Here is a 15,725-nt window from a genome sequence, read left to right as displayed (position 1 = left end):
ATTATAATTATGTTTATAGCTTGTTTTATTTTATTTCGGTAATTCTGATATGGAAACTAAATTTTTATTTTTGATAAATACTTTCGGATAGTAAGCTGTGATTAATTTATGGATGTTTTAATTACATGTAAAGAGATAATTAATGTATTAAAAAGTGTATAAAATGAATTCTGATAAATACTTAGTTCGTTTTAAGATCTGATTCCATTTGGACACAAAGTAGTATTTATGTACTTGTATCATTATCATTGGTTCAAACAATCTTAATTGCATTAAACCTAAAATATGTTTTAAAATTATTTGCGACTATAGTCTTGTGTCATACACATTTTAATGTAATTCAAGTTTTTACGCCCTAGCGGTTCTTAGTGTAGGTTTACTGCCCTTCGAATTGTTTCAAGCCTGTCGTGCCCTAAATTTTGTACGAGTAAATACTAACTTATTGTACCTAACAGTTTCCATTCTATCCACAAAACATTGAGAGCTTGCTCTGCACCCAAAGGCTAAAATTGATTCGTATAACTAAGGCCCCACTGTATGTGCGCCCGTCTGTCAGTAGGCTATATCAAATGAACCTTGGTTACCGTGATAACCTAAACATTTATGTCTTATTGCATACCTTTGCTGTCATTTCGGAGTATACCTTACTATCTTCCTACATTATAACTCGTGTCTAAAGCTATGATGTCCTCTTCCGTCGTAAGACTCGTCTTCTTAACCATCCATCACAGACTTGACCAACCTCAATCGATTTTGAAACTCTACTTATCGTTTTTTTCTGGATAGATTCATTTCTTGTGACGACGGGGCAAATTGTTAATACAAATGTAACTATTTTTCAACGTCGCAATGTTGATTTTCGCAAATTGTTGCGTACAGTAATAACGGATGTGTCTTAGCAATACACCATACAAAGCAATAACGCTATTTCTTAAAGTTTGTGCAATGGTAATATGTAGTTAGTTTCCCATAAAGAATAGGACTTCCTTTGCAATTCTGTGACTTTTTCTATTTCTTATCCATAATTTACTTTATGAAAAAAATCTCAGCCATAAGTCTTGATCTGTTCTGCAAAGATAACTAAAACTCAAACAACTGTTCCTTATCAGAGAAAGCTAAAAGCCCTGGTCAAAAAAGACTATAAAGACCACGTAAAGCAGCTTAAAGAAAATTGTATGTGATTTATTAACCGTCCAGAACTTTTTTCGGTATTCCAAATATATATCTAGTTTTTTTGTATTCTGTAGCCAAAGGATAAAAATGAAACCTTATTACTAAGGCTACGCTGTCCGTCTGTCTAATCGTCTGTCTCCAGGCTGTATCTATTGAACCGTGGTAGCTAAACTGTTGAAATTTTCTTATATACAAAAAAGTGAAGATCGAAGTTAAGCATCTTCTCTAACGGTCATAAGTTTGCTTTTTTGGCAAGTTTCTTTTTGTCACCCAACCGACTTTTTTTTTGTAGCATTTGTATGGAACCCTTAGTGTCGTTAGTTATCCAAAGCTTCATTTTAAAGCTGATATTACTTGTTGGATATAAGTGCGTACTTGCGAAATACTTGCAAATAATTGTCTAGTCGCCTTCTGTATATTTAATAAACTTATATCTAGGTTAACAAGTGAACAACCGTGCATGACCTTCACAGTTACTGCCTCTGTTTTCGTAACAACTATTTTATTAATTACCACGATATTAACTATTTTAAATTTATATATTTAACTAAAACAATTAAAAAATACGAGATTGTTTTCCATAATTCTTTGTTCTTCTTTTTACTTCAGTTAATCATCTTGTTTTAGTGGTTTTTCATATTTCAAGATGTATTATCTTTTTTGTTAATATTACTTATGTCAACTATACAATAAAAAAGAACATTCCCCTAGAAATGAAACTCATATATTTGTGCAGTCTTCGTATTAAGTTTGATTTACACTTAAAGTCGATCAAAATCCTGTATATCTGGAAGCCTTCAATTAGTTGAGACTGAAAATTAGGAAATACATTTTCAGTACCTATATGGAGAGAAACATGGAATGTTGACAATCATCTTCTTATGATAATTGAATCTATTATTCAAATGTAATTTTCTATACCCTTGTATTACATGTACAGTCATGCAAGCAAGCAGCAAAAAGATGAGATCCGTTTGATTAAAACTAATTATAATAAAAAATCCATTGCTTATTATTAATAAAGCAAAAGAATTAAGAAAACAACTACAGCTTATGTTGAACTGTGGTGCTTAATTAAATTTATAACTTTTTGCTCGTGATTGTACATGTATTACGAAATCGTAAATTTATTTACTGGATTATACAAGACTGACTAAAGTATGATTGATATTGCTATTAACTAGATACCTGTACAGGGCATTTTATTCAACAATTTATTACTGATACCGCGTTTTAACCATTATTTCAAATGGGCTTAATAAAAACAACAAAATTCTACCACACGGTGGTATATGCTTTATTAGTGCTAGTCTGACTTATAATTAACAACATAAATAATTAATATCTTATGTACAATAATTACTTGACTCTGTCCTACTTTAAAGCTTATAAAGGGGACTTATATATTGAGGGCAATTTATTAAAATAATAGCAATGGGCAGCGGCGTTTAGATGTTACTATTTAACAGTACTGTATATTAGTGTTTGCCGAGGTAATCGTATCCTAATGAGCCGGCGTTTATCCATGGGTTCGAGAGTAAGCCATGACCAAGATCACTCAAGATTCCGGGGCCAGCTGGACCAACCGGGCCTTTCGAGTAGCCATCACCTATCCCGCCGTATCCTCCGTATCCTTGCAAGCCAAGGGATCCCTTCAGTAGCAGGTCGCCGGAATAACCAGCATTAGGGTAGATAGGTCCGTCTTTGTAGATGGGGGCGGGGAGAGGCGCTGGGTATATTGGACCAGATTTGTAAATCGGTCCAGGAAGAGGCGCAGAGTATACTGGTCCAGCCTTGTATATAGGTCCCGGGAGCCCGGCGTATGATGGTAGTATGGGGGCTATAGGTGCAATTGGTTTAGGAATAGGCCCAATTGGTCCGTATGAGCCGTATGCTGGAATTGGAGCAATGGGCGCAGGCTTAATGATAGGTGCCACCACAGGTGCAATCGGCGCAATGGGAATAGGCGCCGCCTTCACAAGGTTTGCTGTTGATACAGCGCCTCCGATGATAGGGCCTGAGATGAGCGGAGCGCCCGCTAGGCCTCCAAGCTTGGCCACAGGTCCCACAGAGATGGGTGCAATGGCCGATGCATGACCCAGCACTGGGATCGGCGCCTTATAGATAGAGGCCGGGATCGTCACCGGGTGCAGGTTAGGCCCCACTCGCTTCACTACAGCGTTAAATCCTGATTTGGAATCTGCCCAATATTCTACTATACGAATGCTGCCGTCTGGTTCCACAAGTGAATATGCCCCTGTAAACAAATAAAAGTGATGTGATTAGTGTCGAGTTCATCATCATGTCATTAGTCCTTTACAAAGCGTAATGCGAGGAAACTGGTCTGACAAGTAACTAGATTTACACGGACTTCTACCATTGGTACTGTTACGACCCAGAACTAGAGCACACTTAACACGAAACAACATTGTTATTGATTGTTGATAGTTTTAATGATTGTTTTTTTGACTTCATAAGCCTTTGAAGTTTTGAAGTGCTTTTTATTTTTTTATTAAACTGTTCATCACACCTTTAACTGTGTCTCCGTCTCGTTTTTCCCATTGCGCCTTGTTATCCCCCGTGTGGGGATCTCTTACTGCATACTCGAAGGCGTATCTGGGATAGGCCTAAAGAAAAAAGCGCACTGTTATTTGAGAAAGAAAAAACTTGGATTTAATATTGTTGATGTTTTAGAACTACTCACATAATAATCTACGGAGGCATGGCCTGGTGCGTATACCAGTCCTCCTCCTAATAGTCCGTCACCCGAGACAGACGCCGTCAAGGCGAGGAGACACGATATCTGCAAAATTCAAAACCACTTTTCACTAATCATTTTCAAAAAACAAATAATTCTGTCCAAATGTATTTCACTGACCGCTACGTAGATATTCATTATGCCGGAGACGCACAGACGTGATGTCAAAAACGCACTGCTTAGCTTTGAGCAACTTGAAGGCATTTATAGGCGATTGGTTTAGACCTTCATGTCCTAAGTTGCGGATGTGGAATGTTCGGTGTGTTGGCTCGCGCTAGCTGTAACAACAATCACCAAGAGTTGCATCAGGCTTCCTCATTTTCATAGAACAGCCTTCGGGCAGTGAAAACGTGTGTTAATATGTAACGAGGGCTCGGGTGCAGGACGCGCGGGCCTGCGCACGGACGTGCATTATCAGCTGACTTCAGTTCGGAAGCCGATCAATTGCAGCTATGATTTATATGATTGCCATCCTTAAACATATTTCTTAATGTTCTAACTAATCTAAAGTTTTCCTTTAATGGGCAGTTCTTAGTATTATTGCCGCAATATAGTTAAACACGTTAATAATGCGACGATTTGCTCCAGTTGCGCCCGCGCGTGGCGTGCGATGTCTAGGCGCTGTAATCTACTCGTTGATAGCACGCTCCACCGACGGATGTCGGTCAGTGTGATCATTATCAGATATTACTTGTATAACATAACACATTCATCCTTTTAACAGTTTTTATGACAGGTGATCTTGAACTTGAAAGTTATAATTTATTTCAAGGGGAAAGTTCATACTATGAAAAGAACAGTTGCATTCTTTAAGTTTACGCAAACGACGAAACACATTTGTATTTATATTACTCGTATATCTCATCAAAACTTAAACCAAAACAGATATAAACATAAATACCTGTGTTTAAAGCAAAACATGACATAAAACGACGTTATCGCGAATCATTTATTATCAATACTGGGTGACTAATTATATTCAAATACTGGTCTGATATAATGACACGCGGTCCCTAAGCGAAATCTGAATGACCGCATTTTGTAGGTGCCACGTCATGCTCCAGATTGGGTCCGCCTCGATAGGCTGCGTTTGTGTATTATTTACAAGATAACTTGATAACTGTCTCTGTAATTATATTACGCTAGGATTATGTTCGGACCTTGTATTGGGAATAACATTAATTTATCAAACCTGTGATTTACTTAAACGTTTTGATTACGATTTCGCTTTATAAGACTTGATAGCAACGACAATTAGTATTTCCGTTTTAAGGATTTATCTAATCGAGTTTCCATGATTTAGAAAACTATTATTTTTGGGATTTATTTTAAGCCAATTAAAATAGTCACGTCACGATTTAGGACTCCAATTTAGTCCAAAACTAGTTGGACGATCCCGATGAATACCGCCAATAAAATTATATTAAACAATTATGAATCTAACTCACGAAAGTTATTGTGACAAAGTATCTACCTATACATTAAGGCCTATATCTATCGTCCTAAACCCCTCATTAGCATAATACCCCAAAAATCACACACTTATAAACTATTCCTCATAACTACATCCTCAGGCATACAGCTGTCTCCCAGCCACGGTCCTCGCGTCGTGCGTGGAGAGCGTCTGGTCTTGCGGCAGCGTGTCCGGCTCACAGACGCAGCTCTCGCGCGCCCTCTGGCTGTGGTGTGGGGCGCTCGGCGCGCGGGTCTGGCTCCCGCTGCTGCCGCGCGACGCTACCAGGCATCCAGACTCGGGGAGACATACGTTCATGGCGAAACGGATTATGTTGCCGTTCCATCTTAATATTTATCCGTTAAGTGAGTATGGCAATTTTTTTGACTGATTTGGAGGAGTAATTTTAGATTTTGAAAGAATTTAAGTTACAATAAACAAAACTTTTTGAGTAAACTTTCGCAAAAAATCTTTTGCTTAAAAAGCCTTTACATTGAATGTTGAATTGTTGAATTGTTTTTTTGTGGACTTTCTAGCATTAAAGTCCGAGTTAAAGTTTAATTTTATCTTCCAGCGATATTATTTGACGATGCCATTCTGCTGGGCGCTGAGAACGACACAACTCTCTACGCGTCAGATTCTAATTCTGTCTTCTCATTGCCGTTCTGTGTCGTTAATAGAACTGTAAGTTGACAATTATATTACCTTGGTTTCATTTCATATTATTTTCCTGGCAATAAGAAATAGATTGGTTTTTAGGAATAGGATAAATAAGTCGCAGGTGTAAATTGGTGCAAAGTCCAACAAAATTAATTGATGACCAGACCGACATGATAGCGAATTAGTTCATCACTCATTTACACAATAACTAAATTTTTGCCAATGAAACATAAATTAATTGCGAAACAATATCAATATTTAGACACAGCTATTGCCAAATTACTATTAATTCATACCGTAGCATCCTTCTTCCTTATAGAGCTGTTAAAACTGTAACATATATTTCCTTTTCTTAATTACCTCCTAATTCTAGCACTTAATAAACATTGATTGCAAAAAGGGCAAAAACGTGTCGTAATTTGATACTTATACCGTTTAATAAAGCGAGACGGCTCAAAATATGCAGTTACTTTACTAATGACATCCTAGTAATCAATCAAGCTAATATATGTTTGACATCTAAATCCTTACCATATGTGTGTAATGGAATCATTAAGATTCATACAGAATTTTTGCCCAGTAAGTCGATGGGTCTAACGCCTCTAGTATTTCTCAAGTTTTCAGATTAAAAATATAGATATACTTTTAAAAGAACATTGGCGATAAATATATTCATTATTAATCTGAAAGAAATAAAAAAAATGAATTCCAAAAACTTCAGGACTCAGGAAACCATTGCCCTGACTAACTATCATCCAATAAACTCACTATAAAAGAAAATCGCAGTGCTTGTCAGAATTAGTTTTTTATATCTTCCAAGTCCCATTCCAAATAACTCTTTAACGTTACTCACAACGTCATTAACAGAAATAATAATAATTACTCCTCAGAGTCAAGTATACCTCCACCAAATCCTACGGCAGTTACTCCGTCGTAACTTGGGCTACCACGCGTGGGAGATCGCTCGGTCGTGCTCGCAGCTCGCGTACTTCCCGCACTCCTTGGAACTGCTGCTACATGAGGTGCTGGAGGAGGAGGCGACTAGCAAGGAGCCCATACCTGATGCCCAGCTCCCGTCGATCATCGAGTTCGTGCACGAGTTCCCCGTGTATTTACAGGTAAGCTTTTTTATAGGGTCATGATGCAGTCAGCGCATACCCTTTTTTATTGTATACTGGTTTGGTATTAAATTGAAAATGATATGATGAATATAAAATATGTGTTAATCCAGGTTATAAACTATTTGTGTACCATATCTCGTCGTTTTTGCGGGAAAGGGTGACGAACATTCAACAAAATATGAAACTATTGGACGATTATCTGTACTCATCAATCATCATCAATAGATACGCATTCCACTGACCCCAGATGATTGGACATAAGGTGGGAAGACGGAGACAGGAGATGCTGACAATCTGTTACCGCAATTATTTTGGTATTAATGAGGCTATGTTTCACACAATACGACCACGACTATTCTTAAGAAATAACACTATGTTTATTAAACATTATTTATGCTCATTAAACAATAATCATGAATAATAAATAAAATTAAATGAACAAATATTTAAAAAAGGCCGGATTTCATGTCATCCGTTACAGGCACTGACATCCTATGTCATGGATGTTTATTGCAAGAGTATGTTTAATTAATGGAATTAGTGATTAATTGGCGACCCGTTCTGAAATGTATTCATGAAACGATTGCTTTATTTATGTATGATAATTTGCATACGCAATGTAGTTTCAAGTTTGCCAGTAAAGAGAAACGTAGACTGCTTTATAGGAAGCGGTTGCCCAGCTGTGGGAAACAGTGGGCTAGATTAAAACATTTTAGCCAGGCACAGTTGAAGGAATGTCTGATAGATTAACAATGTTGTTATTATCTCTTTCAGACTGTAGTACAGTGCGCAAGGAAGACGGAGATAGCGCTATGGGCGTACTTGTTCTCGGCGGCGGGTAAACCAAAGGAGTTATTCCAAGAATGTTTACAACGGAAGATGTTGGATACTGCGGCGTCGTACCTTATTATATTACAGGTATTTAAATTCGTTACAATTATTATCATAGCATGATATTGTAAGCTTTTTGTGACTTTCTGTTATGTCATAATATATTACAATTCACTTTGTTGTGGATATTAATGTAAAATAAAAAAAAAGTATGAATTCCTAATACTCAATCGAGGCCGGTCACCGGTGTCCGACATATACACTGTCGGATGCAGGCGACCGTTAATAATTTTGCTATATCACAGACCTGACCCTGTCAGATAGATTATGTAAAATGTCAAAACCTACTTCTTTATTTTCTTCTCCCACTCTTTTCACCCTCCTCCTTAAAGTTTTATCTATAGACTAAGATAAGTCGATAAAGAAATGTTCTTTTTTATAAGTATAATATAAAAGGGTACAATAGTTGATGGTACAGAGTAATTCTAAATTAACTGTGTTTTCTCCTTGCAGCTGTTGAAGGTACTATGTATTATTGTACGCTTATTAACGCATAGTAGACGAGGTTTTATTGTAGATGCGTTTGAAAAAGTATTTAGTGGGGTTTACAATATTTCTGTACTGGGAATTGAGCTCTTTTAATTTGATACCGGCTTCTGACAATCTAATATACGTAGTCGCTTAGCAATTATTATTAAAAACGTGTCTCATATTTAATGCCAAAATTGATTTTATTAAAATCGCACTTAAATCAATTAATAGACTGAAGTATATTTCTCAATATTCGATTGTCAGAAATCTCGCCAATAATAGCTATCATTATCTATAAACATAATTCATACACGACTCTTTCTACATCATCAGAACTTGGAGAGCTCGACGGTGAGCCGGCAGCTAGCGACGCAACTCCTGGATACGGCGCTGCAGCAGGAGCGCTGGGACCTGGCCAGAGACCTCGTCAGGTTTCTCAGGGCTATAGGTAAGTTAGTTAAACGTTTTTTACTCTGGACAGGCGGCGTCTGTGGGGTCGATTCTCTTCCACAGCCAAAGTGTACGTAGATGAGTGCTTTAGCTCGAAAGCAGTGAAGGGTTTGTGTACTGTCACTTGAAATTTTGAGGTTCATAAATTATTAGTTGACGACTTGGGGAAGCTTTTGCTCGGCAGTAGGACTGTAAAGACTAATAAAATGAAAACATGAAGATCCGGGCTTTTTCTTTAACATTGAACAGCTTTGATATTACTGTCGTGTTACTATTATCACTATTATCTTACTTAACTTATTTTTAGATCCTAATGACGTCGATTCACCAAGAAATTCAGTGAATGTCCAAGCAAAGTACGGTCAAGTGGTACAGTCGCAGACAGTCAGCCCCAACGCAGAGGATTTGTCAGTAATTCTTGGCACGATGCAGGTAAGACTCTTGGCTTCTTTTAAGCAACGCCATCTAGTCTTAAACTAGGCAAAGCTTGTGTATGAGTAATAAACATAATTACATTTTTTACACATAATAACAAATGTTCTTGTATGGACATGGAAAAGGAACGATAATAGAATGTCATCACACTTATTAAAAAAATGTACAAAATGAAAATCTTGTATCAATTATGTATTGTTTCTCTACAAATCATAAATCAACAAGTGCATTAATTAAATTGCTTGTTCCCTCTGTCGGCAGCTAGCAGGCGGGCGCGGGCGCAGCTTCAGCACGACGGTGTCGCCGCGCGAGCCGTCCCCGCCCGCGGGCGCGCCCGCGCCCCCCGCGCCCCCGCCGCACGCGCCCCCCGCGCGCGCCACCGCCGCCGTCAAGCGGAAGAAGTCCGTGCCCGCCCGGGCCGACAGGTAGCGCACTAAACAAATCTGTTAGAACTCAAATGACTTACAAACAACAGGTTGGATCCACAATAAGAAAATTTGAAATATTTTATTCAAATGATGCGTCAAATACTGTTTGTCGTAAAAATTCAATAGACGACAGCACATAGATTTGTCAAGCTTTCACCGCTTCATAATGACTCTTGCTGCAGGAAAAATGCTAAAGCAATATTTACATTTTCCACTCCAAGAAGGTTCAATATGTAGCAAATAACAAAAAAAAGTCAATAATGAACCTTAAAAAACATACATAATTCGTTTTCAATTTGCTTTATTCACACTTAGATATGACCAGCAATCATTATCTTCAAAACAGTTTACCTAACAGGGACTCGTACAGCGGCACGGCGGAGGAGTTCTTCATAGACATGATGATCCAGCGTCACGCCCGCCTGCTGCTGTCCACGGCCCGCCTGCACGCGCTGGGCAAGATGGCGGCCTCGCTGGACCTGCACCTGGTGGCCTGGCTGGCGGGCGAGCGGGAGCGGGCCGCCAGGGTTGACAACGCTGTGCTCTGCGTCAAGAGGATACACGAGGACTTCGCCTGGCCCTATCCTGTTGTCAACGATGCGGAACAGTATCTGCAGAGGAAAGGAAGCACTGTTACAAGTATGTGTTGTTGTTTATTACTGCACTTTGAGGTCTGGTAGTCGGTACTGATTCGTACTGAATCTAAATGGTTGTAGGCTGTAAATAAAATTTATTTTAGTTGATAAGATAAAAGCTATAGTTTAGCTTAGATAAATAAACGAAAATATCGAAATAAGAACTTTTATTAACAACTACTTCTTTCCCGCGGGATCGTATATTCGGGATAAAAACTGCTCTGTGTTAATCATAGTTTTAAAATATCTGTTTGATCAACATCCGTTCCTATACATACAAACTTTCGTGATTATTATATTAGTAAGATTCAGTAGTAATGTTATATTGTGTATGCGTCACCCAGGTTCGTACACGCCGTCTGCGGAGTCGGACAGCCTGTGCGGCGACAGCGGCTACATGAGCCTGCCGCTGCGCGCCGCGCTGCCGCTCATGTCCGGGGCCGTGCCCGTGTCGCCCGGGCCCGTCAGGTGCGTGCAGCGGACAATATACGTTGCGCAAGTCTACAAGACTGTTGACCATTGATTGCCGACGATTAGTAGACCTCCAAATGTGTTTTACACGGTTCCAAACAGACTCGTAACCTAAGTTATAATAACCAGTCTACGACCCACGACCCACTGCTGGACAAATGCTCATACGCTACGCTACGCTCACGGTGGATTGGGGATTTCAGATGCCAATATTTGGAATCAAGCGTTCCTATTCATGCTTTCCTTTACCGCTAGCCACCACGACAAGACACCACGTCTTAGAATAATAAAAAAGTTCATTTAACTTTGTAAAGGCCATGTTGGTACTGTGCCTGCGATAGGGTCTAACCTGCCCCACCCGCCTACTAATCTATAAATATTTTGTGGTTGTGCGACGTCTGCTTGGGTTGACATGTATCAGTTTTTAATAGTCTTCATTTGATGTAACAGTTCAGCGGGCGAGGGCAGCGTGGCGGAGGGCGGCGGCGTGGCGTGGGGCGGCGAGGCGGGCGGCGCGGGCGAGGAGAGGAGGTACGCGGCCCTCATGGAGCGGCTGCACCATCACCAGGCCGAGCGCGGGGACCACACCGCGCACGTGCAGCTCAGGTATGTGGGACACACTGAGGTGGTAGGCCTGTGTGGCGTGTTTGAATAACACCTTGACGGTAAAAATAGTAAACATGATTACACGCTAGTCAAGTGGTGAAAGTTTTTACGCTTATGACCACTGTGTTTTCGACACCGGGTAGAACAAAAATTGTGCGATCCATAAATGCTTGTTTAAGTCTGAGTTGTAATTTGAAGGTTTTTTAAAATCTTGTGGTATGAAGATAAGTGCGATTCTATAAATACTGTGTAATATTTGAGAATACTATTTATTTATATTCTTCAAAATGGTACAAACTCACTTAAATTATGTAATGATATTCTCATTTCATTATTTTGTTCTACATGTATTATGTGTTCACGTTCATATTAAACCCATTCTCCCGTGGCAGGTACTACCTGCAGCTGATGACGGAGGCCAGCTGCGTGGAGTGGGCGCTGGTGGTGGCGGTGGTGCTGCGCGACGCGCTGGCCGTGCTGCGCACCACCAACGCGGCGCGCGGCGCGGACGTCAGCCTGCCCGCCGTGCGCCGTCTGCGCCAGGCGCTGCAGGACATCTGCGCCTGGACCGACGCCGACTGGTCAGTGGACACATACGTGATACTAGCGAACTGCCAGCTAGGAAATAAAAAGAGTCCTTATGACAAGGTGGTCAGGATCTAACAAATATTTCATAATCTGCGTTTGCATCATTTCAGTCTGCTGGAATTTTGAGAGCATATCGTGTTATTGTGATTGCCGATCTGACTTTTGGAATCCATTATAAAATATTTTTTTATGCTATTTTTCAAATTATACATTTACTTTTATATCATTCGAATATATAATAAACGAATCTACATTTTCAACTTAGATGTAAATATATACATACATTTTCTCTTAACTTTAAAATATTATTTACAGCCTCGGCTACAAGCCATTTATGATGGCGATCAGCAACCAAATCCCATTCTTAACATCAATCATCAACTCTCGCGAACGACGCCTATCCATGTCTAAGACGCGAGTGCGGACTTCAAGTACTAGTTCACTAGGCCAGGAGCCAAAACCCAAGCCGCAGGCGACAGAGACGAAGTTACCAGCGCCGCAGAAGGCAGAGGTGGCCAAGCAGACGGGGAGGAAGGACTCGGGAGCGTCGGAACCTCCGCCGTCAGTGGTCACACAGCCACCGCGACCGCCGCCGCCGCGCAGGGATGAGACCACCACTGGATGCTCGCTCATGTAAAATTGTATATGACAGATTGTGAATACTTCTCAGCGAAATTTATTGGATTTATAGGTACAATGTATTATCTAAAAGGTTAAAAGATGTCTCGAAATATTGAGAATGAAGTGTTGAAAAAAAAACTAGCCATTAAAGAATCATAATGCGTTTATTGAGCAGCAGAAGTGTGTGTGTGGATAGTTAAATTTGAAGTGAAAATATGCGAAGAGAAAAATTTCGCTGAAAAGTATTTTTCTCAAACGCTACTTTTATAATGACGAGTACAGTTCAATGGAATTGTTTGTTATAACTGTAGGCATAATGTTTGAGTAGTAACGGTCGGACTAGGTATTAGTTAAAATTAAGAATAACATTTTAATAATTTAATAAATTTCGTACTTTCTTAAACTAGAATTTCCTGTAAGATAGATTTCACTTTCATGTCTACACGTTTTCTAAATGTCCTCGATTGTTTTGTAAATAATTAGATAAAATTCAATTAATCTTTATAATGGTGAGTTTCATGTTAAATTTATACGGATGAATTTTATGATAATTTTGGTGCTGACTATGTATACATCTCAATATTTCATTTATTTATTTAAATGAATACATTATTTACTTGTCTAGTCTATGTGTAATGTTTAATAATTTATTTCTATCATCTGTTAGCGAGTTGTAAGCTTGGAGTGGGAAATAGACATATAATAGTCACCTCGGACCGTATTGGACGGGGTCATATTTTTATACCGTTTTTATGGAAACAGTGACAGCTTTTTACAACTAAGACATATAAAATCCTATTTCATTTGCCTTACCCCTGAAACATCCCACTGTCAAGGCCACATACTCTAATTAGAATAATTTTATATATTTCAATGAATATTATTATGTAATTATTAATAATGTACTTATGAATGAGTAAGTAGAAAATACAATGTAGTGATTAATTAAATTATCTCATAAATTATTCTGGAATTTTAGATACGATTGTCGTAGATATTGATTGCGCACTTGTTTCTGGACGATCTAGAATAAGTTAATTTGTTTACTAGTGTGTAGTGTATGGTTGTAAGCAGTTATTTATATTTAGGTAATACTAGGTAGGATTGTGTTACACCGAATTCCTAAATGCGAGGAAACATTCATTTGTTTAAAAGATGCACGATTATATTCGTGGAGTACTCGGATCTTATCGATTAGGTATAAATGATTATAGTTTTGTGTAATTGCTATAAATTATATTTTCTTAAAACATCTTATTTGAGCTACGGTAAACTCGTTAAAATCCCTCGTTTTCCTAAATATGTCTCGCCTCTGGGAATTTGGTTTTGAAACCATCAAATGGCGAACTTTTAGAATGCTCCACTGCCAAATATACAGAGAATTTATGCGTTAAAGTTATACAGGATAATGAAGTAGTGAAATAAGACAATCAATGGTAATCTGGTAGTGAGAAAATGCTTTGCATAAGTGTAAAGGATTAAAAATTTAATTACATAGGTTTTTGTGCAGTGTTTGACTTATATTTTAATGCTTTGTTCTAGTATCCAATGTATCAGGACTACTGGTTATATCAGTTGGCAACTCAAGTGACAATAAATAATATTTACTGGATAACGAAAAACTAAAAAAAATATCAGAAAGTATTTAATTGGTCATTACTAGACAAGCACAGATATAAGACCAGTCAGTCTCAATTACTGACTGAGGATTTGACCTTTAGTCGTTGAAAATCCTTTGAGTTGTCAACAAAACATAATTGCCTAACCGACAGGAGAATGAAAATACTAATCAGTTACAAAAACCAAACATAATCAAGTGTTCAAACGCGCTCGATTCATTTTATAGCCATTGGGATAGGTAGTTTAAATGGTATATGAAAACCTCTTTAAAGTAAACTCCTTACTATTTAGTTTAGGTACAATTTAAAACTTAACATCGTTAACAGTGTGTGTTGTTCATTTGTTTAAATCGGAATAGTAGCTACCCATATGATTCCCTACATTCAATTTTTATTTTTAAATAATATCTAAATGGTAACATTTTCAGAATTTGTACCTACCGTAGTAGTTTTAGATACGAATCTTTAATAACTATCAATTCCAATATAAAATCGAAAAATAAAACCTTAAATATTAATAGTACAAGTAAAGTTAGAATAAATACTTTTTCACTTAAAAAATAAAAAAAGAACGTCCATGAAGCAATAACACCATCATTTTCATATATCGTGATGTATTTTGCTCATTTAATTAAACTTATCGTTTTATTTTTTGCTCAAGTTATAATCTCATATTTTCATTTATCGTCGCAAATATAATGTTGTTGAGTTCACTGAAGTTCATTGTGCACTAAAATGATTCTTTATTTAGTTTTGCTCGGGTAACTCTTTAAGTCTTGCAATACATTGACCTCCATAGGTAGAAATCTATGGTAAAAACAAAAGGAATAATAAACTTTTTGGAAGTTATCCTCACATTTTGTCTCCGTCTTTTACAAAGCTGTACATTGATTTACCGATTTAATAATTAAAGTATAGCGAAGCTCGCCGTAGTCGCCCAGCTTTAAGCACTTTCCCGCCATCTCGGTGCCAATAATTCTTTATAAATTATAATATCCCAAACCATGATATCATAACTCCATAATTTATTTAATTTAAAATGCCGATTAGTACAAAACATTTGATTTTGTTGTGACCATAAAAATTACAAATTATTAATTTGTAAGTAAACTTCAGTCATCTTTATTTATAAGATAGATTTTTTCTTCAAATGATATTATTTAGTTAGATAATTTATGTAGGGACACAATAGCAATAACAACAATTATTTTTATTATAATATGTATCTGTTAAAAGTGTTTTTGTAAAAGTAAACTCACATTTATCATCAAGTGTTGATTTTGCTTATACTAGGAGGTTAAGCTCGTTAATTCAATACAATTCATTTTTAATGATATTCAATAAT

At 37.8% G+C, this 15,725-nt stretch overlaps 2 protein-coding genes across 2 annotated transcripts in view; one reads left to right on the top strand and one right to left on the bottom strand.

Annotated features, from left to right (window-relative positions):
* The window catches only part of LOC113503345 (guanine nucleotide exchange factor subunit Rich), a 32,061-nt gene extending 16,635 nt beyond the window's left edge, over nt 1-15,426 (top strand). The window contains exons 15-26 of the mRNA XM_026885237.1: nt 5,506-5,749; nt 5,959-6,068; nt 6,935-7,162; nt 7,940-8,083; nt 8,861-8,975; nt 9,285-9,409; nt 9,674-9,837; nt 10,199-10,479; nt 10,820-10,943; nt 11,397-11,552; nt 11,945-12,133; nt 12,456-15,426. Coding sequence (XP_026741038.1) covers nt 5,506-5,749; nt 5,959-6,068; nt 6,935-7,162; nt 7,940-8,083; nt 8,861-8,975; nt 9,285-9,409; nt 9,674-9,837; nt 10,199-10,479; nt 10,820-10,943; nt 11,397-11,552; nt 11,945-12,133; nt 12,456-12,777 — 2,202 coding nt within the window. The 3' untranslated portion in view covers nt 12,778-15,426. The remainder of the gene's footprint in view (nt 1-5,505; nt 5,750-5,958; nt 6,069-6,934; nt 7,163-7,939; nt 8,084-8,860; nt 8,976-9,284; nt 9,410-9,673; nt 9,838-10,198; nt 10,480-10,819; nt 10,944-11,396; nt 11,553-11,944; nt 12,134-12,455) is intronic.
* LOC113503421 (cuticle protein-like) lies at nt 34-5,499 on the bottom strand. Its single transcript, XM_026885389.1, has 4 exons — nt 4,052-5,499; nt 3,878-3,976; nt 3,704-3,800; nt 34-3,430 (listed from the first exon to the last, which is right to left on the bottom strand). The coding sequence occupies exons 1-4, from the start codon at nt 4,133-4,135 to the stop codon at nt 2,652-2,654; spliced, it is 1,059 nt and encodes a 352-aa protein (XP_026741190.1). The 5' UTR covers nt 4,136-5,499; the 3' UTR covers nt 34-2,651.
* Nucleotides 15,427-15,725: the final 299 nt, after the last annotated feature.

The sequence above is a fragment of the Trichoplusia ni genome, chromosome 2, assembly GCF_003590095.1.
Source record: "Trichoplusia ni isolate ovarian cell line Hi5 chromosome 2, tn1, whole genome shotgun sequence".
Taxonomy (NCBI): domain Eukaryota; kingdom Metazoa; phylum Arthropoda; class Insecta; order Lepidoptera; family Noctuidae; genus Trichoplusia; species Trichoplusia ni.
Note: the sequence above shows the minus strand (reverse complement) of the source record. Positions and strands in the feature narration are given on the sequence as shown.

Excerpts from the sequence above, each read along its gene's own strand:
- LOC113503421 (XM_026885389.1), bottom strand. The coding sequence starts at position 4,135 with ATGCCTTCAAGTTGCTCAAAGCTAAGCAGTGCGTTTTTGACATCACGT. Across the intron at positions 3,801-3,877 it reads ATGCCTCCGTAGATTATTAT|GCCTATCCCAGATACGCCTT; the intron begins GTGAGTAGTTCT and ends TTTTTTCTTTAG. Across the intron at positions 3,431-3,703 it reads AGACGGAGACACAGTTAAAG|GGGCATATTCACTTGTGGAA; the intron begins GTGTGATGAACA and ends ATTTGTTTACAG.